The sequence below is a fragment of the Delphinus delphis genome, chromosome 19, assembly GCF_949987515.2.
Source record: "Delphinus delphis chromosome 19, mDelDel1.2, whole genome shotgun sequence".
NCBI classification, from domain to species: Eukaryota; Metazoa; Chordata; class Mammalia; order Artiodactyla; family Delphinidae; genus Delphinus; species Delphinus delphis.
Genome location: NC_082701.1, coordinates 58,662,463 through 58,684,064, shown reverse-complemented (window position 1 = coordinate 58,684,064; position 21,602 = coordinate 58,662,463). Strand labels below are relative to the sequence as shown.

General features: G+C 60.8%; 1 protein-coding gene across 7 annotated transcripts in view; it reads right to left on the bottom strand.

Annotated features, from left to right (window-relative positions):
- Window positions 1-21,602, bottom strand: part of TOM1L2 (target of myb1 like 2 membrane trafficking protein) — an 82,668-nt gene that overhangs the window by 14,797 nt on the left and 46,269 nt on the right. For 4 of the 7 annotated variants that reach the window (XM_059997729.1, XM_059997731.1, XM_059997732.1 and 1 more), the window contains exons 3-10: window positions 18,615-18,693; window positions 14,841-14,990; window positions 10,500-10,634; window positions 9,145-9,285; window positions 7,363-7,479; window positions 2,517-2,650; window positions 564-612; window positions 140-263 (exon numbers count right to left, since the gene is read on the bottom strand). In XM_059997729.1, coding sequence (XP_059853712.1) covers window positions 140-263; window positions 564-612; window positions 2,517-2,650; window positions 7,363-7,479; window positions 9,145-9,285; window positions 10,500-10,634; window positions 14,841-14,990; window positions 18,615-18,693 — 929 coding nt within the window. Of the gene's footprint in view, window positions 1-139; window positions 267-563; window positions 613-2,516; window positions 2,651-7,362; window positions 7,480-9,144; window positions 9,286-10,499; window positions 10,635-14,840; window positions 14,991-18,614; window positions 18,694-21,602 lie in introns of all 7 variants that reach the window. The other 3 variants (XM_059997728.1, XM_059997730.1, XM_059997726.1) reach the window with 1 other exon arrangement.

The window sequence follows — 21,602 nt, the reverse complement described above, 5'->3', positions numbered from 1 at the left end:
GCTGGGTTCAAACTCTAAGTTTAGGGAACAAGCCTTCAGCTGAAATGGCACAGCAGGACTCAGGCACACGCTGTCCCACGGGTCCCCCACAAGGCTGGCGGGGGGCGGGGGGGGCGGGAGGCAGTTCCGGGACACTCACCCAAGCCCGCAAGCTGGGAGGAGAGGGAAGACGGGGGCACCGTGCCCCCCACGGTCGGGCTCACCACGGCTGGAGACCCCGGGCCCAGGTCGATGAGGTTGTCCTCTGTCACTTCGCTCAGCACCTGCTGGGCAGGAGGTGGGCTGAGCCCCGGCCCATGTGCTCGGCCCCGAGGGGAAAGCTGGCAGGCACCACCCAGGGTCCCGGGTGGGCTGTTGTGAGTTACCCCCTGCCCCTCCCCCATCTAAGGGACAGCGAGGTCCCAGGGGCTTCTTTGCCCCCTCCCGCCAGGGATGTGCCCTGCCGGCACCTCCTCAGAGCCCACCCACCAGAGCTTGCTCTCCCATCGCCCGGATATTTTAACCCCAGGAGACCCCAGGTTTCCCGGCCTCCAGAAAGGCGAGAATTCTGAAGGAATACTCACTCCATTACTGGCATTTTGAACGGATCGGCCTGACCTGTATCGTTCAAACCTAATGGGGAAAGGAAAGTGGAGTAAGGAGAGGGAGTGCCCGGGACACGGCATCGCGAAGCCCACTGGCCTGGGAAGCTCCCGGGGCCCGTGGGCCGGGAGGCCAGCAGAGACCCAGGCTCTGGGGAAGGAGAACCACCGGGCCCATTTGGGGGGCCAGGGAGTGGACAACCCCCAACACACAACTTCGCCCTTCCTGCTGCTGCATGGGGCTCCCCCGAGTGGGGATCAGCCTCCCAGCCTCCCCAAGGGCACTGCAGGTGCGGGCTAGCGCATGCAGGAGGCCATCATAAGCACCCCCAGGGCCAGCCACCTTCCCTGGGGGCGCCCCAGATCCAGAGGAGAACAGCAGCCCCTCCCTGTTGGACAGCTCTGTGGCGGAGTGACGAGCGGAAGGGCTAACTTGCTAGGGGAAGGGGTGGGGCCCAGGGCCAGGCCTGGGGAGCAGGAGGGCAGGCACAGGCCCCAGCAGCTGCGGGAGGGTCGGTGAGCCAGGGCCCCCGCCTGCTGGCCGCAGCCTGGCCGAGGACAGACTCTCCTCTCCAGCACCCAGGTCATTCTCTATCAGGTGGGGACCAGCATGGCAGCCCCTGACGCCACAGGCTAAGAGGCCGCCAAGAGACCTCTCCAGCTGGGGATCTGCTGAGATTCCCTGCTCCACACTGTTCTCCCCATGTGCTGGGGTCAGCCCCTGGTGAGCAGGGATCCCCGGGGGGACAACTGGTCAGGCCACCCGTGGGACGCAGTTTATCCTCAGTGGTCGACAAGGACAGAAATATGACCCCCCCTGAGGTTCTCCTGCGGGAGCACCTTCCCACGCCCTTGCTGACCATCAGCCTTAGCAAAGGCTCTCTGGCCGGAAGGGCACCTCAGGGCTGCCGGCCCCGGGCTTTGCCTCTGGATCGCTGTCACCCTGTGCCAGAAAGGGCTGAGACGGGTTTAACAAGTGAAAAGCTCAGCCTGTTTACAGTGGAGACCCTGGCACCGCAGGGCAGGAACCCGGGGCTCTGGGGCCGGGAGTTGAGGCCCCCGGCTCTGTTCCTGCGCTCCCGTGGCACAGGGGGCCCCAGACGGGCCCCCATTCCTCCTGTGGAGGGCTCGTCATCTGTCGGGTGGACACAGGGCCACCCACCGCTGCCACCGTGGTCAAAGCTGAGACACAGCCCAGAGCTGTGGCAACCCCAGCAAAATCACCCTCCAAGGCCAAGACGCGAGCATCTGTCACCCGGACCCTGCGTGATGCCAGGCCATCAGGCCACGAGTCAGCGGCCCGGGGCCCAGGCCTCATCCTTAGGAGCAGAAGGCTGGCCAGGCCAAGGCGCTTTCTGGGGCAGCCCCGTCAGAGCCACGGATGGGAGCCCGCTCGCCACTTCCCTGCTTGCTGAGCACTGCCTGGATCACTCACCTTTCTCCCTGAGGGACGGCTCTGGGAAGGCAAAAGAATATGCACGTTTGTCACCTCAAACCCGAAAATGATTTGGAAGAACGGAAATGCGTGTCTCTCCCAGCACTCACACCTGCCTGCTTCCGCGCTCCACACATGCTGGCGGTGGCAAAGGAAGGGAAAATCTCTCTTTCTCTTTTTTTAAAAATGGGCAAGAGGAAATCTTTTTTTCCCTGATAGAGATTTCTCCCCCTTAATCCTTTTCAGATTCAGAGGATCTTCAAAGGAGCAGGTGCAGGAGCGCAGGGTCCCCGAGCCCCATCCTCCCTCCTGGGCTGGGGTGACAGGGGCCAGCCCGAGGCTCATGAAGGGCAGCGCCTGACTCTGCGGCACGTTCCTGCTGCTGGCTCCCAGGAGAACAAGAAGCACTTCCCCGTCATGGGAACAGGTCAGCATCTCCGAGGAGTATTTTCCGCCTCTACTCTGCACGCCCCAACCCCCACCCCCGCACCGGCTCCCACCTCTCGTATCGGAGGAAGACGTTGTTGAGGTCATCGTTGACGTGCAGCAGCTCCTCGGTGACCTCCTCGTTGCACACGCGGGAGATGAGCTCCACAACGCGCTGCTGCATGGCGCGGCAGGTCCTGTGCAGCTCCTGCGGACACAGGTCTGGCTACCGCGGGTGCCCCTTGTTCACACTCTACTTGCTTTGCAAATACATGTGCCAGTTCGTAAGGCTACACGGGCCCAGGCTTGTCCACAAAGCCGGGCGTGTGCGGGAGGCCAGGTGGACCCCGCCCCGCCCACCAGGCGGCGCCTCTTGATGGACAAGCGTCCTAGCGCACACTCTGCTGTGCGCAGAGCACGGGTTTGCACAAACCGTCTGGAAAATCTAAAAACGTGATTCTCTGCAGTTGCTTGTTCTCTTCAACAGACCGTGCCAGACGCCACTCTACCACTTGGGACAGGACGCCCCAGCCTCTGTGTATCATCGTGCATCTCGCCCGCCAAGACTCCCTGTGCGCTATGAACACGCCCTGAGCCCGCACTGCCGCCCCAGACTGCCTAGAGCGCCCTGGGCTCCCCTTCACCTCCAGTAGGTGCAGACTGGCTCCCAACCACCCCAGAGGGCGAACCCCCCCAGAGGAGGCTTCACGGAGGCGCCGCCAGCCCTCAGTAGGCTGCAGGGAGCATCTCAAGCACCTGGCACACACGCCCGAAGCACCAGTAGCACCCGCAGGGAGAGGCCAGGGCTGGATTCAATCTCCCCCCAGAGCCCAGTCCCTGCCGGGTGTGGCGGCCAAGGCAGCAGCAAGCAGCCCTGACCACCCGCTGTCCGGGGGTCCAGCGCCCTGGGCTCCACCTGCTGTCCGGGGGTCCAGCGCCCTGGGCTCCACCCGCTGTCCGGGGGTCCAGCGCCCTGGGCTCCACCCGCTGTCCGGGGGTCCAGCGCCCTGGGCTCCACCCGCTGTCCGAGGGTCCAGCGCCCTGGGCTCCACCCGCTGTCTGCGGGTCCAGCGCCCTGGGCTTGGCCCTCCTAGGGTGGGATGGGGGCGCCGGGCACCACCACGGCAGCCAGGGTGGCTATGCTCTCATCTGTTCGGACACTGATAGGCCTCTGTAGAGTTTCACTCGTGGAGGAGGTGTTCCATCACTTTGCAGAACGTTTGGGAAGCGCTAGGTGGTTTCTGGGGCCTCGCCTGGAGGAAGGATGAGACCCGAGGCCGTGCACTGGGGTCTGGCTCCCGTGGCCTTCAGCTGGGGCAGAGGCGGGCAGGACATCCCCCACCCGCTGGCAGGGCCTCGCGTGCTCTACGCCTGGGTTGGCACCCAGGGACCCCCCACGGAGCTTTGCCTAAACACGGCCCGGATGAGGGGTCTCCAGGGGTCTCTGCAGAGAGAAAGTTTCACTTCCTTGCTTCAACCTTTTAAGTTACTGTCTTAAAAAAATTAAACAGGAAGAAACGAGACGAGATTGCACGGGAGAGGAGGACCAGAGCATGAAGATCTGTGCCACCACAGACACCCGCTGGCTGCCTGCGGGCCCTCCACGCCGTCACCAGCAGGCAGACCCTACCTGCCTCCAAACCACCCGGACAGGCACCTTCTCCTGGTCCTGAGCCACAGACAGCCAGAGCCTGCCCGGCTTGCCCTTCCCGCCTGGCAACAGCTGGGACAGGAACTTCCTAAACGCAGACGGTCTCATTCTGGCCTCTGGGGTCTGGTTCTCAACAGAAGGGAGGGCGGCTGGTCACTGCTCTTGGTGCAAAAGCCCTCCATCCACCAGAAGGCTTTGTAAAATGTCCCTTTTCTGTCTAATTCATCCCAATGCCTGTATCTTTTCTTCAAGGGACATTTTCCTCCCCACCTTGCAAAACCATCTTTTAATCATCTTCTGGGTCTCCTCTGAACCCACAGGGAATAAGGCCCTGAAGATCTGCTTTCTACAGCTGCAAAGGAGACAGGAGGGAGACACAGTCTTTGTTGAAGAGAAAGGGGGAAATAATGAAGCTGAACACATAGAATAAACTAGATTTCTCTAGAGAAGATGGTCCTGGCCCCCCTGGTTTTTGTTGAAATGAGAGGCAAGAAGCGAGAGGGGATAAACCATCTGCTACTTGAAGACACAATGTGGGATGGGCCTCCTTCGTCAGCTGAGGGATGGCCGTGAGGGATGCCCATCCTGGGCGTCACTGGATTAATCACGCGTTATCACTAACTGCAGACAGAGCTGGAGAGGCTGATCTGGGGGCGGTGGGGGCACGGCTGCCGGCATCGGGATCTTTAGAGATTCCCAAGGCCGGACTCCCAGGCGCAGCCAAGGGCATAAGGTCCAGCAGACAGAGATGTAGAGTCTCAGGACAGGGAAGACGTGGCTGGACAGCCCGTGAGGGAGGGAGACGGAGGCGGCAGGTTCCCCAGCGCTGCCCCCTGCTCAGAGCCACCGGGCCACCCGAGGGAGGGCGGCCGACAGCCTGCAAGCATGGAAGGACCTGCTACGTGAGGGAGGAACTTGTGTCTGCTCCAGCGGGTGGAGCAGACAGACCGGGGCTGCAGGCACGGTGTGGACGGGCTTCAATCAGCCGCTTCCCAGCCGGCCAACGGGGGGAGATTACTCCAGGCCCTAAGTCACCTGGCTCATCAGCGGCCAGGCCCAGAGTGAAGCCGGGGATCCCTAGGCCGCAGCTCTTCCTGCCCTGTCGTGCTGCTTCCCAAAGTCTATCCAGGTCATGTGTTTGGAGGCGGAAGTGCCTCCCCAGCCTGTCGCCGAGGATGTTCAGAAACAAGGCAGCACCAGGCATGCTGCCGGCATGGGGAATCAGCACAGGGTGGGGCTGGACAAGCCGCCTCCCAGGTCTCTCCCAGCCCAGAGGGGGACGCTGCTGTGCTCCCTCCGGGGTCCCGCCTCCCCTCGCCCACGCTGCCTGAGTTCCTGCCACGCTGCGAGCCGCGGGTGAGGCCACACCTGCAAGTCCTGTGCGAAGCACAGGAAGCCGTCCGGACGGACGCAGCCGGCCAGGATGCTGGTCGGCTGCAGCGGCGCGCCCTCGCCGACACCTCCCATTTCCCTCTTCCCATTTCCTCCCAGCAGTTTACACTCAAATCCGCAGCAGCTTCTGTGGGCATGAACACTTGGGCTGGTGACAAATGCATTTATTTCCACTTTGAGCTCTGGGTAGCTTCTGCCCTGAGCAATCTGGCCACCCTCCAGCTCGAGTGAGGGGTCCCAGGGCACAGTCTGATCCCATCCCTTTCCAAGCAGACCGTAGCACTTTCCCACATGCAGCCCCAACCCCTGGGAGATCCTGCTCGGCTGGCTCGAGGAGTGAGGCCAGCGGCCAGGACGGCCGTGTCTGCTTACAGAGCTGCCGGCTCCCGAGTCTCTCGTGCCGAAAGGACAGCCTCCCACTGACACCCAGAACCGTCCTCTCTGTTTGACTTATAAGATAGCAGCGACGTCGGCAGGCTTGGAGTTGGAACAAGACAGAGGGAAGGGAAACGTCATGGGAAGCAACCTATTTTTGAAAACTGAGCTGACGCCAGGAGATCAGGTTCTGTTTGTCTTGGCTGACGGGCTCGTTTAAACACACACGCACACGCAGAGGTGTGTGCTGTCTGGTTGGCCCTGGCTGTCCGCAGGGCTGGCTTTGTTCTGCTGCGCCTGCTACCAGGAACTCAGCTCTGTCCACTGCAAACCCCTGTCAGCAAGAATTCTGGTGCTGACACAGCACAGAGCTGCCTCGAGAGGCCCCTCAGTTCCTGCACCGTTCCTGGACTGATCTCAGTCTCCTGTGCCTGGGGTAACGCCTGGGAGAACCCTGCAGACCGCAGATGGAGGCTGACGCGGCACTGATGGCACACCTGAAGCTGGGCTGCTGCGGCATCTGGTTGCTCGGCGTCCAGAGCAGCCGGAGGGCCCGGACCCAGGTAGGTAGGCTGCCCGCTGTGAGACCCTCCAGAGCGGGGACCACAGCCCACACCCTGGGCAGGTCTCCCCCACCCACACCCTCACCCCCTTAGGGGCTGGAAGGGGGCACGGCAAGCAGCTGCTTGGGCCAGGCCACCCGGGAAGCATGCCCTCCTAAGGACAGCAGCCAGTGTGGCCCTCAGGGGACCAAGACCGGCTGCCCCGAGGGGCAGGCGTGGGGGTGCTCCCCGCTGGCCCTCACATTTCACAGCGTCCTCTCCACCCTCCAGGAGGTGCTGCTTCTGCGGGCGGGGCCGCTGCCACTTTCCACCGATGCCAGAGTCTCTGAGACGGTGTCAGGAGAGCTGGGCGCCAGCTCTGGGCATGGCGGACCTGGGGTAGGAACCCTGCAGGCCAGCTCTTTCCGCCTGGCTCCCAGACCTGCAGGTGGCCAGTGAGCCACAGAGCCTCCGGAGCCAGGACGTGGGCCACCCTGGCCGGGGACCCTCAGCTTCACCCCAGAAGTCTCAGAAGTGGCTCCCACGAGCAGGAACAGCTAGCAGTCCCTGCACGTTTGTGACGTCATGTTGGGTGAACAAAGCAACACATAAAATCATACACCTGATACCATCTCAACCCCACGTGAAATAAACATGGAAAAAAGGTCTGAAAGAAAATACATCAGAACACCGACAGTGCTTATCTGCGGACGCTGGGGTTAAAGAAAACGATTTTCTTCTTTGTACTTCCTTTCTCTTTCAATGGGCACGTATTTTGCAACTGGCATTTTACAATGAGGAAAAAACGTTTTTAAGGAGGATAAAGAAGAGAGCACCTGGGACTGGCCTCTGACCGCCTCCGGGATGCGTGGGCTGGACGCGGGCCTCCTCGGACTCGGTCCCTCTAGAGGACAGGCCCCAAACCCCATCCTGCCCAACCCCCGGCCCGGAGGCCCTCACCTGCAGCAGCTCCAGATCGGACGAGTCCTCCTGCCCAGGAACCATCTCCGTTAGCATCTCGGACATGACCTTTGTGTTTCCCCGAACGACGTCCAGTTCGCTCCGCAGCCTGGCGATCTGTGGGGGCCGGGGGAAGTGTGGGGACGGGGTCAGCGAGCCTGCACCAGGTGGACGCGGGCCAGCTCCGTCTGCATCTGCGCACGGGGGGCGCCGGCAGCTGGCAGCTGGGAGCCCCAGGAAGCGCGGGCAGTGCTGGGTTGGAGCGCGGCGGGAGGGGGCCGAGCGGGGCCTGCAGGGGAAGTGAGCCTCTCAGGCCCTGTTTCTGCTCCTTCACGTGGTGGAGAGCGTGGCCCCCGAGGTCCCAGCAGGTCTGGGGTCCTCGACTAGGAACCTCACAGTTGCAGGCTCTGGCCCGGAATCGAGGCTCCAAGCACAGTGACCTCTGAACCGTGCCTTCCCCACCGGCTCCCCATCCAGAGGTGCCTGTCCCCACTGCCAGCTCCACAGAGCTCCCCAGAGCCGGGACCCGGGCTGCCTCTCCCACAGCAGGGACAGCTCTCTGAGCCTGTGTCCTCACCTGTGCAAAGGTGACCTCACAGGCCAGCCGTGGCCATCCAGGGGCACACCCCGCACTGCCCAGTCGGGTCTGCTGTCTCTCTTCACCGCATTCAGCCCCCTCTCGTCCTGCCCATGTCCCCTCGCCCATCCCAGACCCTCCTTCCAACCGCTCCCGAGCTCCCCCCGGGCGCAGATGGCCAATCAGGGGAGGGTCTCGGTGGCCGTCCAACTGCAAACGCGTCTGCCTTCCCTCTTCCCAGGGCCACCTGGGAGGCCTGGTGCCGGCTGTGGCGGGGGCCCAGGAGGGGCAGCGGTAGTTTCAGCTGCGGCCTCCACCTCCTCCCTGCTCTGGGGATCCCAGGGGGCTTCCTGCCACTGCCCAGCCAGCCCATGACGCCCGGTGGGCAGGAGAGAAGGACTGCCGCCCGGTCTACTGACAGGAGACCGAGGTTAAGCGACCCGGCTGAAGCCTCACCAGGAGCAGCGGGCTGAGCCCAGGCCTGTCCGATCCCAGCCCACCACCTGCCCGGCCGCCCCATCCTCGGGGCCCACAGAGCAGAAATGTGCGCACACTCCGCTAACCGGACACAGTCGCTTGAGCCCTCTGTTTAAATGAGGTTCCATAATAATGAAACTGTCGCAAATAGTAAATGAGAATTTAAAAAACAGAAACAGTGGATGGATTTTCTTTCAAGTCTGACCAATCCTCACTTTTTAACTAATGGAAGTTCTATAGATTCGTCTAAGGACTCGTCTCCAGACTCCTCCAAAAGAATCCAGGCTGGCATTGAGGCAGCATTAGCTCCGCAGGAAATAACTCGGGGAGACTGGGCGTTGCTCGGGACGCAGCAGGACTTGGTCCTTCCTGCAGGCTCCGCCCTGGCCCAGGCTGCCTTCTCTCAGGATAAGTCTAAACCTCTCTGTGGACGCCCGAGGCCCTTCACAACTCCGCTGGCTCCCGGGCTTTTGGCCTCACCTCCTGCTGTGATTCTTGCCAGCCCCGCCCCCGCCCAGTCCTCCAAACCACCCACCTGCTGTGCCCGGAGCCCCTCACCTCCCACCTCGAGTGACCACCGCCCTGGACAGCGCGCCCTCAGGAGGGCCGGGCACTTGCACCCGTGTCGCCGACACCCTTCACAGGGCCCGTCTGGGGAGGCCTCCTCTGTCTCCTGGGAGACCAAGGGCAGCGGCAGGCTGGCCTGTGGCCCCTAAGCGTGCACGTACCTGCTCTGAATTGGCCGTGATGGGGCCCGCAGCGCTCAGAGCCGGGGCCTGCGGCACCAAGGAGGAGCCGCTGCTCGTCCTCGGCTGCAGCTGCGACTGGGACTTGGGCATGCTGGTGGCTGGGTCCACCTCCGGGACGCTCTGCACGGCAACGACAAAGCCTGCTGTCCGCCTGGGCCGCCTGGGCCCCCCCACCCCTCCTCCCTCCAAGAACCTCACAGACACCGAGGCGGGCCACAGAGGCAGCCCCCAGCGCAGCCTGTGCGGGCTCTGGCCACCCTCCCACCGTCAGGACCACCTCGGGATCGGAGGGGAGGGCCTGCTGGTAAGTTTTCTAATCAGGAGCCCCCGTTTGGCACCAGAAGGTTACTTTTTGGCCTTTACAAGCGGACTAATAGAAACAGTAATTATGCAATTTACTGAACGTTCTCTGTAACTACAGGAACCGCCACGCTGCTCTGCGTCATGATTCGAAGAATAAAACAGGTTTACTACACAAAGTGCAGCAAGTGGCTTGGAGGGATCATGTGAGAGAAACGCTAGGAAAGCCCAAGTCCTCGTGCTTCCCTCTGGGCCCCTCGTGACCCCTTGAACGTGAGCCGTGCCCATGCGGGAGGCCTGCACGGCACCGTCCCTCAGAGATGGACAAACGGGGCCGTGGCAGAGGGAGCTGGGGTGGGTGCCTCTCCCAGATCCTGAGCCTCCCGGGGCTCTCCCGGGGCAGAAGAGGGCCTGGCTGCCCCCGAAAAGGAAGGATGGCGTTGCCTGGGCACCTTCCCTCCTGAAGCTGCTAGCATGTGGGAGCTGCCCTCAGCGGGCCCTCCCGGGGCTTTGCATCCCAAGGCTGGCGGGAGTCAAGGGTGACCACTCATAGCCCAAAGTAAATTTTAGATCCATGTGACTTGTCCAGTTCAAAAACCCATGAACAGGGACCTCGCCAGCCCCTCGGCGTTGCCGATGTGGAGGTGGGGCTCCTCCGGCCGCCCTGGGAGACGCGGTCCCCACACCAGACGCCTGGGCTCGGGAGAGCAGGTGCCGCGCCCCTCCCAGGATGGCTCCACCTGAGCGGCCATCTCCATGACAGCGTCCACACGGCTCCTTTGTCACCTTCTCCCACAGTTGGGGTGAAAACCAGGGCGGGTGGGGGGTCCCTGAGCCACCAGCCACCAGCCGTCTCTCTCCCGCACCTGGGGCGGGTGGGGGGGTCCCTGAGCCACCAGCCACCAGCCGTCTCTCTCCCGCACCCACTCGTTATCAACAAGAAACGCCCTGGAGCCCTAAGGAGGCTGGTGACAAGCTGCATAATTCAGAGGCTGTCCCTGCAACAGGCCCTTGGGGACGCGGCCGAGGCTCACCCGCTGGGGTGTGTGTATGGGGGACAGCGCGTCCAGGTCGGCCATGGGGAACTCCATGCCCTTCCTCTTCAGCTCTTCGTAAGCGTGCACGACGCCCGTGAGGTCAGGGCTGCTCCGGAAGGCGTCGGCCCACGCCTGGAGGGGAGGAGGGGGCCTGTTAGGGGCGACGGGGCGCTCAGGGCTGCGGCCCAGCCACCCTGCTCCTTCTGCCAGTGCCACCAGGCTGAGCACGAATGAAAGCAAAGCACAGAACTCAGTCCAGCGTGGGGCACAGCCTAGAGCGGAGACGGAGCGACCACACCGAAGCATGGGCTGAGCCCAGGAGATGTGCCTGGCAACGTGCGGCTGGAGAGGCCGCGCCCGCAGGCACAGCGGGCACAGCGGCGTGGCCTCCACGCTCCGCGCATGAAAGTCCAGGCTGACCCTAGTAGGTCAGGGAGCCGGAGTCCACACTGCCTGGCCGCCCATCCGACGGCCGAGGTGACTGCGGCCGGGGCAGGTGCACCCGCGCTACTCACAGCGCTGGCACCAGGCGCCCGTGTGCGACAGTCCGCTGGGAAGCTCGGCCACTAGCTTCCGTTATGTAAGACACAACACGGGGAGGAAGGAACACATATTTCAAAAGGCTGCCGCTCGTCTCTGATTCAAGGAACTGTCAAAATTTATCTTTAAATTCTGTTCTTTGGAAGTTATAGAAGGTATCAAAAAAGGAAGTTCCTCCAAAGGGCAGCCCCCAAGAGGGGCCCAGAGGACGAGGAACGCCGTCCTGCCTGCGGCTCTGTCACTGCCACAGGGCCCAGCTGCTTCCCCCCATCTCTGACCAAGAGGGCAGTTTCCAAAAAGCCTCGTTCAGTTTGGCTGCTGCATCTCACTGACCACAAACCCTGCCGTGAGCCTGGCCTCCCAGGGCCTGCTCATCCAACCTGCACACGTAGGGACTTAACGCCCACGTCAGGACAGCCCCTCGTGGTCACACTTCCTCCTGGACGCTGGTGGGGGGCGCGTTTCACTGCCCACGGGGAGGCGGGGAGAAGCAGGCGGCAGTCAGCTCCTCCTGGAGCTGCCTCCGGCCTTCGTTGTTGCAGAAAGACAACAGCTCCAGGGGAGCCCTTTTAACTTATCCTGCCTTCCACCCCCAGCAGACAGACATAAGAAGACCACGACTGTTCTCTCCAGTCGGCGGACACTTCTTGGGGCACCTGTCCAGCAGCGATCAGCAGGCCCCATGGACGGCCCCGCAGGGGGTACACGTGCCCAGCTGAGCAGCTACGGCCTCCTGCTTCAGGAGCCTGGCCCTGGGCCCTCGGAGGGCTGGGCTGCTCTATGGGTAGATGTGGGCCCTGGGTCGCACCCACATGCCAGCCCGGACCAGGGAGCAGGGAGAGCCTGCCTGCTGGGACGGCGCGGACACTCAGAAGGTCTGTCCCCTCCCTGGCCGTCACCCCGGGGTTCTGGGTAGCCTGCCTTGTCATGACCAGCACTGCTCGGCGCGGACACTCAGGAGGTCTGTCCCCTCCCTGGCTGTCACCCCGGGGTTCTGGGTAGCCTGCCTTGTCATGACCAGCACTGCTCGGCGCGGACACTCAGGAGAAGGTCTGTCCCCTCCCTGGCCGTCACCCCGGGGCTCTGGGTAGCCTTGCCATGACCAGCTCTGCTCTTTGCCCAGGCAGCTGGGGTTGGCATCTGCTATCTAAGCAGCCAAGCAGTCCCGGCTAATCACCCCCGTCCTGCGCGGGACCCCTGTGCAGTCTGGGTGCGGGGCTGCTAGCAGAGTGTGTGTCCACGGCAGTGCTCTCTACTGACCACACCCCTGATGCCAGCACCTTGGGGGGAAGCACAGGGCGGGAGATGCCGTGTGCCTTGGGCACCTTCCGGGCCGGTGCCCACACCTGTGCCCCCCAGCTGCCGAGTCTCCCGGGGGCACAGAGAAGGCAGTCAGACAGCATTTGTCAAGTCAGAGCGAACATGGCCTCACCGATGCGAAGATTCCTGCTGCAGGGACAGGGGAGCATGGCCACGCAGGCGGCCAGCGGACTGAGGTGACGGTGACAGCGCAGGAGCCCCTCTAGACAGCTGGCCCCGCTGAGAATCATGACCCTGCCTCAGGGGCTGTGGCCTCGGGAGGTCTGCTTCCCCACAAGAAGCCAGGGAGCGGCAGGGCGGTTGCTGTCAGAGCAGAAGGCCTGTCCTGGGAGCTGTGGGTCAGCATCACAGCGCCCGCTCACTGTCCTACGCCCTGCCCCGCCCACCCGTGCCCACGTGTCAGGGGTTGGAAGGCCCAGAGGGAGTTCCGATCTCCTTTCCCCTGGGTCGCACACCAAAGAAAGGACTAAAACCTTATGCAAACATGAGCCATTTGCTCCAGACCCCTCAAGCCTCTCACTGCTGTGGTCTCTCCCGCTGCGGAGCACAGGCTCCGGACACACAGGCTCCGGATGCGCAGGCCCAGCGGCCATGGCTCATGGGCCCAGCCGCTCCGCGGCATGTGGGATCCTCCCAGACCGGGGCACGAACCCACGTGCCCTGCATCGGCAGGCGGACTCTCAACTGCTGCGCCGCCAGGGAAGCACTCGACAAAGTTTTAAATCATCCAATTTCAGATCAATAAACAATTGCTGATTTAAACAATGGGTTCCGTTCCCTGGACAAAAGGAAGCTGCTGTGCCGTCCTGCTCGTGCTCCTGGGGTTCTCACTCACAGGGACAGGGTTTCGGGAGCTGCCCATCCACAGAATCTACTGCAAGCCCGGCCACCGGCTCCCTGACACCTCCTGAGAACACAGCCCCCCCCCGGCTCCCCCTGCCCCTCCCACCCCCCGCCATCAGCTCCCCTCTTCAGTGGAAAGAAAGAGAATTTTTAGACACTACTCTGGGGGGAGTGCGGGAGGCAGGGATGAGGTTCCTCCACCAGAACCACGTCCTTTCTGTTCTGGAACAACCCCAGGAAGAGGCTGAGGGTGGCGTAGAGCGGGGGGATGTCCCACAAAGGGGACGTCACGGGAGGCCCGCCCTCTGGACAGGCCCCCTCCTCCCGGGCCACCGGGAGCCCTGTCCCTTCCAGAAGGGCCTGCTGCATCTGGCACGCTATCCTCCTGAAGGGCAGGGTCCCTTGAGCACACGAGCCCGAGGGGGTGTCTTTCCGTGTGGCCCAGAGAGGTGGGGTGGCAGGAGGGCAGCCAGAGGACACGGCTGCCTGGCTGAATGGAGGGATTAGGGGTGGAGGGGAGCGGGGAGGGACGGGCATCCTGACTTCACAGCGGACCAGACGGTGGCAAACGTGCACTGGAAACGCCAGCTCTGTGGGCCACCCTGGGACCACGATGCCTGGGATCGGCGTTCTAGGAAGGTGTCAGAGGGACGGTGGGTGGGGAGCGAGGGGGCCGTGCAAAGAGAGACTTTCTGAAATCTCCCGTGCCTGTGGGGACACAGGTGCTGGAGACTTCAGAAAAGCTGCAGCCCTCGCCCTCCCAGGGGACCATCAGACCTTAACTTCTCATTTTAAAAGCATATTCAACATGGAAATAACATCACCTTCTTTCCAAGACGGGTTTAAAAAGGCCAACGGGATGCAAAACCTCTGTGCACCCGTCAGACGGGCTATGAGGAAGACGATGGCGAGGACGTGGGACACTAGGACACCTGCTGCAGGCGGGGGGGGGGGGGGGGCCGCTGGCGGGGGCGCCGCGTGGGAGCAGCCTGGAGGCAGCTCCTCCAGCCCCAGCCGAGCCTTCGGAGGAGGTGGCCCTGGCCGACACCCGGACGGCACCCTCCCGAGAACCGCCCAGCTAAGCTGTCCCCGAAGCCCTGCCCCACAGAAATCAGGAGGCAATAAACGTCTGTTGCTCTAAGCTGCTAAGTCTGGGCTAATTTGTTACCGGACAATGAATAACGAACACGTCCCAAAGTGTCACCTGTGCTCTCGATGCTCCAGGCCTTTGCACACACTGCTCTCTACCTGCCATACCCCTTGCACTCTGACCTTTCCACCCAGCTTGTCACCCCTCAGGGTTCAACAGAATTGTCACGTCCTCAGTGAATCCTGAACACCACCCCCACGACCCCAGAGTTGGCCCCGCCCTGTGGCACGTGGACCCGGCACGTGGCTCCGTTAGGCTCCAGGCCTGTCCCCCACGGGCAGCCGAGGGCCAGGCACCCGGACACAGCCAGCAACGGCCAGGAGAGCCACCGCTGAGGGTGTCATCTCAGCGGGATGAGGGTAAAAAACAAGTGTTTCTCAACCAATATTTAAACCCAGAAGCACCCATCCTTTCCTCCAAATGATGGGGAAGCGTGAGGACTTGCTGCTGGGAGGCCCCGCCTTCCTCTCTCCCCGCCGACCCACCTGGATGAGAGCCAGCACCTTGTCCTGCACGATGGTTGGGGGGTTGCTCTTGGGAGAGATGATTTTGACCAGGACGCCGTCAATGAAATCCCGGTTGGCCACGAGGACGTGGAAGCGGTGGCCACAGTTCTTCACGCACGTCTCCAGCACCTGATGCGGGCGGGATGGAAACAGAGGTCACCCCCAGGGGCCAAGGAAACGCGGCCCCCTCTCCCCACTGCCGACCATCCTGCCGATGGGCTCCTCCAGAGGCAAACCCTTCTGCAGGACACAGGTGGCCCCTTGCTGGCTGGGGTCTCTGGGCCTGCACAGCAGTCGGGCGGCACCGGATCCGCACGAGAAGGGTACTGGGGTCTCAGCGGGGTCAAAACGACCAAGCATCCCTGGAAACGAGCCTCTGGGCTGGTGGCAACAGCCGGTGGATGCGGGCCCTCCCGGGCGGAGCCCACTGGAGCAGCCTGCGCTGCTGGTGAGTTACTGGACCTGGTCGTGAAGAGGCGAATGCCCCACACGGCCGCACAACCCTGCTTCCACAACTGAGACCGGCCGTGACCCAGGTCTCTCACCCCCATATGCGGTTTGTGGCCTTGGCCACATTCGAATCAACTCTGCCCCTCCTTCCTCGTCCGGAAAAGTAAGTTACACAGGCCTCGGCCACTAGAAGAGCGCAGCGCTTGTGGGCTCTGAGCAATGGCCAGCGCGGGCTTGAATCTCAGGTCCACTTTCAGGGCCAGTCTGTCTGAGCTCGGCTTCCCTGCCTGCAAAGTGGGCGCGAGTGCCCTGCTGCAGGACTGCAGTTAGGGTGAGCGTGTCTGAAGCGCAGACCTGCCTGGCGGGCCAGTGCAGGAGGATGTGTCACAGGGTTACTGTCCTGGGCCCCCACCGCACGAGCGAGGGGCCTTGAGCTCACAGCACCCACTGGAGGGTCCCTCTAGCCTCGCAGGCAGCTCTCCGGACCCCTTCGCTCTCTGGAAACCCCCTGACCCGGACGATGACCCGGCCCCTCCCACGCCGGCACCCAGGCCACAGCTGGCTGGTGGGGACTGCCTCCACGGAAGGACGTCACCAGCATCAGGGGACACTGCTGGCCGCCTTGCTTGTCCTCATTCGCCTAAACTAACTGACCACTGGTGACCCCAGGCAGCCACTCCCCGGGGCTAGGGTCGGACAACGGGGCTTTCCCTGGACAAAGCTTGGTCATGGAGAAAGTTCCTAACACTGATGTTAGGAATGTGACTGCATGGCTGACCCAGGGGAGACCCTTTCATGTTGTATGTCATTTCACTCCATCCTCACAACTCATTCACCCTTTTTAAGTGGAGGCTGTTATCCCCTTTTTTTCCCAGAGTTAAAAGGCTTAGAAGGTGAAGAAAGTGGTGTAGGTACAAATTGCTGGTCAGGCCAGAAGCAGGACAGGATCCCCTGCAGCCTCCTCTGAGCCTCCGCCCGCCCTGAGGCACAGGGCCACCCTCCTCCAAGATCAGTGAGTGCCTCAGACAACAGGCAACCACTGCCACGCTCTCGTTCCCTCATTCGGTCCTTAAAATGCCCTGGACAGAGGCGGTGGGGCCGCCCGGCAGAGCAGGAGCTGTGGAAGTGCTCCCGGCTGGCAAGCCCACTGCAGGCTGCTCTACCAAAAAGGCAAATCTGTCGCTGTGGGTTGTTGGTCCTGAAACACGGTGGGAACTTTCCTGAATGCAGCTAAGGCCCGCGGAGTAGGCAAACAGCGCCTCCAAGCAGTCAGAGCCGCACTGATGACTGAGCAGGAAGCCCCAGACCTCTGACCAACTCCTATTTGGGGTACATCCTGACAACCTTGGTGGGGGCAGATATGAAGTTAAAAGGCCCTCAGGAAGCAGGAGGACTGTGATGGACGAACAGGGTTAGTTCAAGGACAAGACAGAGAAGCCACGAGAGCAGACGTGAGCCCAGGCAGTGTGTGCCAGGCTGGGCCTCCAGCGGACGAAAGATGGGTCTGCACCTTTCACAAATCTCCCAAAGGCATTACGGGATTTGCAGCAAAGGCCTGACCACATCAAAATAAATAAATACTTAGGAATAAATCTAACCAAGGAGGTGAAGGATCTGTGCCCTGAAAATTACAAGACATTGGTAAGAGAAAGTAAAGACACAAGTAAATGGAAAGGTATCCCATGTTCTCGGATCAGAAGAATTAATACTGTTAAAATGTCCACAGTACCCAAAGCCATCTACAGATTTCACAGAAACAAAAAAACAATCCTAAAATTCATATGGAACCATAAACGACCCTGAACAGCCAAAACAATCCTGAGAAAGAAGACCACAGTGGGAGACATCACACTTCCTGATTTCAAACTATATTATAAAGCTATAGTAAGCAAAACAGTGTGGTATTAGCATAAAAATAGACACACAGACCAATGGAACAGACCTGAGAGCCCAGAAATAAACCCTCACATATACTGTCAACTAACATTTGACAAGGGAGCCAAGAATACTCAACGGGGAAAGGACAGTCTCTTCAATAAATGATGTTGGGAAAACTAGATATTCACATGCAGAAGAATGAAACTGGACCTCTAACTTACACCAGTCACAAAAATTAATTTGAAACGGTCTAAAGACTTAAATGTAAGACTTAAGGAAACACTAAATGGTGGCCCTCATGCTCTACTACAGGAAGGAAGGAATGGCAGGGCCCACGGTGGAGAGATCTCCATCCCAGGCAGCTACCACGATGCTGGGCATGGAGTGGGAGGTGTTTAGATGCCAGGAAAATGGCCTGCGTGCTAAGAGTTCGTGAGTTTTGCCTGTCCCTGGTGATTTCTGTTTCTGAAAACAGTTCATTTTGGGCATCACTGTGGGTTTAGTGAAAGCTGCAGTTGAAATTCTGAGGAAAAAACAAAAGCTTTCAACTCCCTGTTTCTCAACTGGTCTTTTTCTCATTATTCAAACGCCAATTCCCTGGCAGAGAACTCTAATAAGTCTTGGGTTTTCACTTGGGCAAGAAATCCAAACAGTTTCTCTGCTTTAAAAGGAACATGTTATGGCTGTTTTGGATAAACAACCCACTACTCAACCCTACAGGGAGGTCCACACGCTGACCTGTTACAGTTTCTATTAGAGCAACATGTTGTGGCCTGGTTTTTGCCACATTTGAAAAAATGTTAGCTTTCAAGACAGAAATAATACCTGAAGTTGTCCCTTTTAATTTTCTGACATCTGAAAGACGGGCAAAAACCTGGTCTGTTCCTTCCTGAAAGGAGTCACTTGCTGACTTTCCCTAGAACCTCTGCGGCGATGTTCAGTTTTTATCCCATGATCCAGTTGGCACCTCACTAGCTGTGAAGTCTGGGCAAACTTCTGGGCCTCTCCGAGCCTCAGTTTCTGCATCCGTAAAAGCGGACGATGAAACCCATTTAGGAAGGTTTCTGGAAGCATTTGAGTTAACATCTGAAGAGCTAGCCTAGTCTCGGGCAGGTGCTCGGTGGAAGTTGGCACTTTTACAAGGAGGAAGCTGACCCCTAGAGAAGCAGCTGGCCTCAGTGCCTCACAGCAGGCTGCTGGCCCCCGGGGACCCACGCCCAGGCCTGTGGCTTCTCTGCTCTGGGCTTCTGCACCGGACAACACTGCCCGTGCCGCGTACCTGCTGGCTCACCCGTCTCAAAGGGTGGACACACTGGGGCGGCAGCAGGAGGCACAGCTACCCCTAGCAGCGCTCACTCCAGGCTGTCCCCCAGCTGCGGCTCCCGGACGTTCTCCCGCCCTGGGGGAGGGCAGGGGGGCACTCACCGTCAGCGCCAGCATCACCTCTCGGTAGTTCCGGTTCCCGTTGAGCCGCTTCTTCAGGGCTCGAATGGCATCCTTTGGCCTGGAGAATAGACATATGCAGATCCTGCCAATCCCACCGGAGCCCCAGCCTACAGAGTCAGGGCCACTCGTGCCAACTAGCATGTACACGAGGTTACTTGCTACCGCCCGTTTGTAAATGTGAAAGACTGGAAACAAACGAAATGTCTATCAATGTGAATCAGGTTGAATTAAATTGTGCTTATCCATACAACGGAGTACTATGCAGCTGCACAGAAGAATAAACACTCTTAACGCACCAAAAATACAGACTAGCGTCATCTGCAGAGCAGGGCAGAGGGGACGCAGCCATGTGAGCTACAAAAGGACAAGGAATGCCCAGCGCACACACCTCTGCCAGGAGGGGACCCTGGAGGGAGCCGCCCCTGGGGAGGGCGCCAGGGCCGAGGAGGAGGGGCTGTTCCCCAGGTCGCAGGCTGCAGCCCTCTTGAATTCCACATCACGTGCAAGTATGATTTACCCAGAACAATAACCAGCCTGCCACTGGTGGGTTCACTGAACGGACCCCGCCAGAGAAACACAGGCGAGAACGGCCAGGTCCCTGTGCAGAGCTGGATGTCCAGGTTCCAGGCTCTGTGGAACTCCTTTTTCCCTGAGAAAACAGAAGTCTGCTCAAAACCCTGGGAGTTGTGTGTTTTGGTACCAGATCTGACCCGGCTTCCCGGGGGCCCTGTAGGCAGAGCTGCAGGGTCCTCCAGCTGACAACAGCTCTGTCATATGCCAACTGTCTGCTCTCAGTACACACTCCTGCTGAAACCACAGCCACGCTGGGAGGCGGGTCTCCAGCCAGCCCCTGAGGGCATCTACCTGGCGCAGTGCCCGTGTCTAAGGGTCCCCCGGTGCCCATGGCCCGCTCTGGGGAACCCCGCCCTCTGCTGTCACAAGTGGGCTCCTGCCGCCCACCCATCAGCAGGCCAGCATAATCTGGGTCTTTCCTAAAGTGAAGGTTCATAAATCGGGGCCTCCTATTCCGACAGTTTGGAAATACAATCTATTTACCAGGACTTCCCTGGTGGTGCAGTGGTTAAGAATCCGCCTGCCAATGCAGGGGACACGGGTTCGAGCCCTGGTCTGGGAAGATCCCACATGCTGCAGAGCAACGAAGCCCATGCACCACAGCTACTGAGCCTGCACTCTAGAGTCGGCGAGCCACAACTACTGAGCCTGCGCGCCTAGAGCCCGTGCTTCACAACAAGAGAAGCCACCGCAATGAGAAGCCCATGCACCGCAAAGGAGAGTAGCCCCTCCCGCCGTGACTAGAGAAAGCCTGCGCCCAGAAACAAAGACAAAAAAAAAAAATACTCTCAAGAAGTGTGTGAGGGAGCTGGGGAAGGAGAGGGGAGCAGCTCTGCCAATCAGCCCAATTTCAACAGAAACACACAGAAGCAAGGCGAGGCTTCTAGAAGGAATAAACAGACCCGAGTCACCTGAAGCATGGCTTCCCCGCGGAACTTCTCGGCTCCCTGGGGAGGGGTCCCTGCCAGGTGTGTTTGCAGTGTGGCTGCAGTTCCCAAACAGGGGTGCTGATTTCTGCAAACATGGGGCTCGACAGGCTCTCGGCTTTGAGGACTTGGTGGCCTGGGGCTGATGAAGGTCAGCAGCCGCCGGCCAGGAGCGGGGACTGATTTCCTGTCTCAAAGGCCCCGCCGGGCACGCTCTCATCCCTCCTCTTGAACTTCCACGGGGCACTACATGGGAAGAGCCTCCCAGGGCTCTGCTCACTTGTGACTCATGGAGCTCCTGGGTTGGGGGGGCACGCGGTGGCGGGAAATCAGAGAGGCGGCGGCTCCCGGGTTAGAGAGAAAGTGAAAATCCACCGAAAATCCACGGGGGAAGTGCTGCTTGAGAGGCACTGGGGACACCAAAGCAAGTACTTCTCCCTCTCCCCGGGGAAGCAGCCTCGGAGACAGAATCAAAGTCCTGTCAGAGGAACCACACAGCAGCCCATCAGACGCAGAGCAGGAAACTGGGAGAGGGGAGTGGGGTGCTGGAGCCCAGCAGAGCAGGAAAGGGCCCCAAGCAGGGGGAGAGGTCGGGGCTGCGGGAGCTGGACCCCAGACCCAGAAGAGACCTTCTCTCTGGTCATCCTGAGCCCACCTTGTCCTTCGGCTCCAGAACTGCCACCTCTGAGCTGCTTCCCACTTACCCCGCGGGGGGGCGATGCCCCGCCCCGCCCACCCTGGACACCTCCTCTCCTCCTGGCCGCCCCCTCCCAGCTGTTCCCTTGCTCCATTGCATTTATCCGGGGCTACTCCAGTTTAGAGGCTGGGGCACAAAGAGTCCATGAGCTGGGGACGGTCCAAGATGGTCATGAAAATGACCAGGTCAGGGGATCCTCACCAGAGCCGCATGTCAGAATTGCCTGAAGGGCATTTACTAAATCCACACGCCTGCTGCATCTAACTTGGCGGGTCTGGGGGAGGCCTGGTAAACAGGGCCGAAAACATCCCGGGGAGGTCATCTAGCCAGGGCACTCCTGCCTAGTGACCAAGGGTCCAGGGCACGAGGGACAGCCACACAAGGCCCCAGGCTGGAGGTGACCTCAGCCTGGGTGTTAGGGCAAGCCCAGGGAGGGGCCTGCAGGACAGCTCACCAAATCGGTGCCCAGCAGGACCGTCTCCCAGAGGTGACCTCCGAATAAATAAAGGAAGCACAGACAGAGCTCCCATGCTAGAGCCTGAGCCCCTCAACATTAAAATGGTCTGGCCCTGCCCTGTCGGGCTGGAGGGTGCTGCCTGAGCTGGTGTGGGCCGGGGCTTCGCATGGGCCGGGCACAGGGCGCGGCAGTGAAGCCACGAGCGGCCACTGCTGGGGCCCACTTTATACCTGAGCGAACCGAGACGGGAGGGGAACCCACCCAGGGTCACCCAGGCCCCTGGTCCCTCTCTCCTGCCCTGCCATCCACCCACC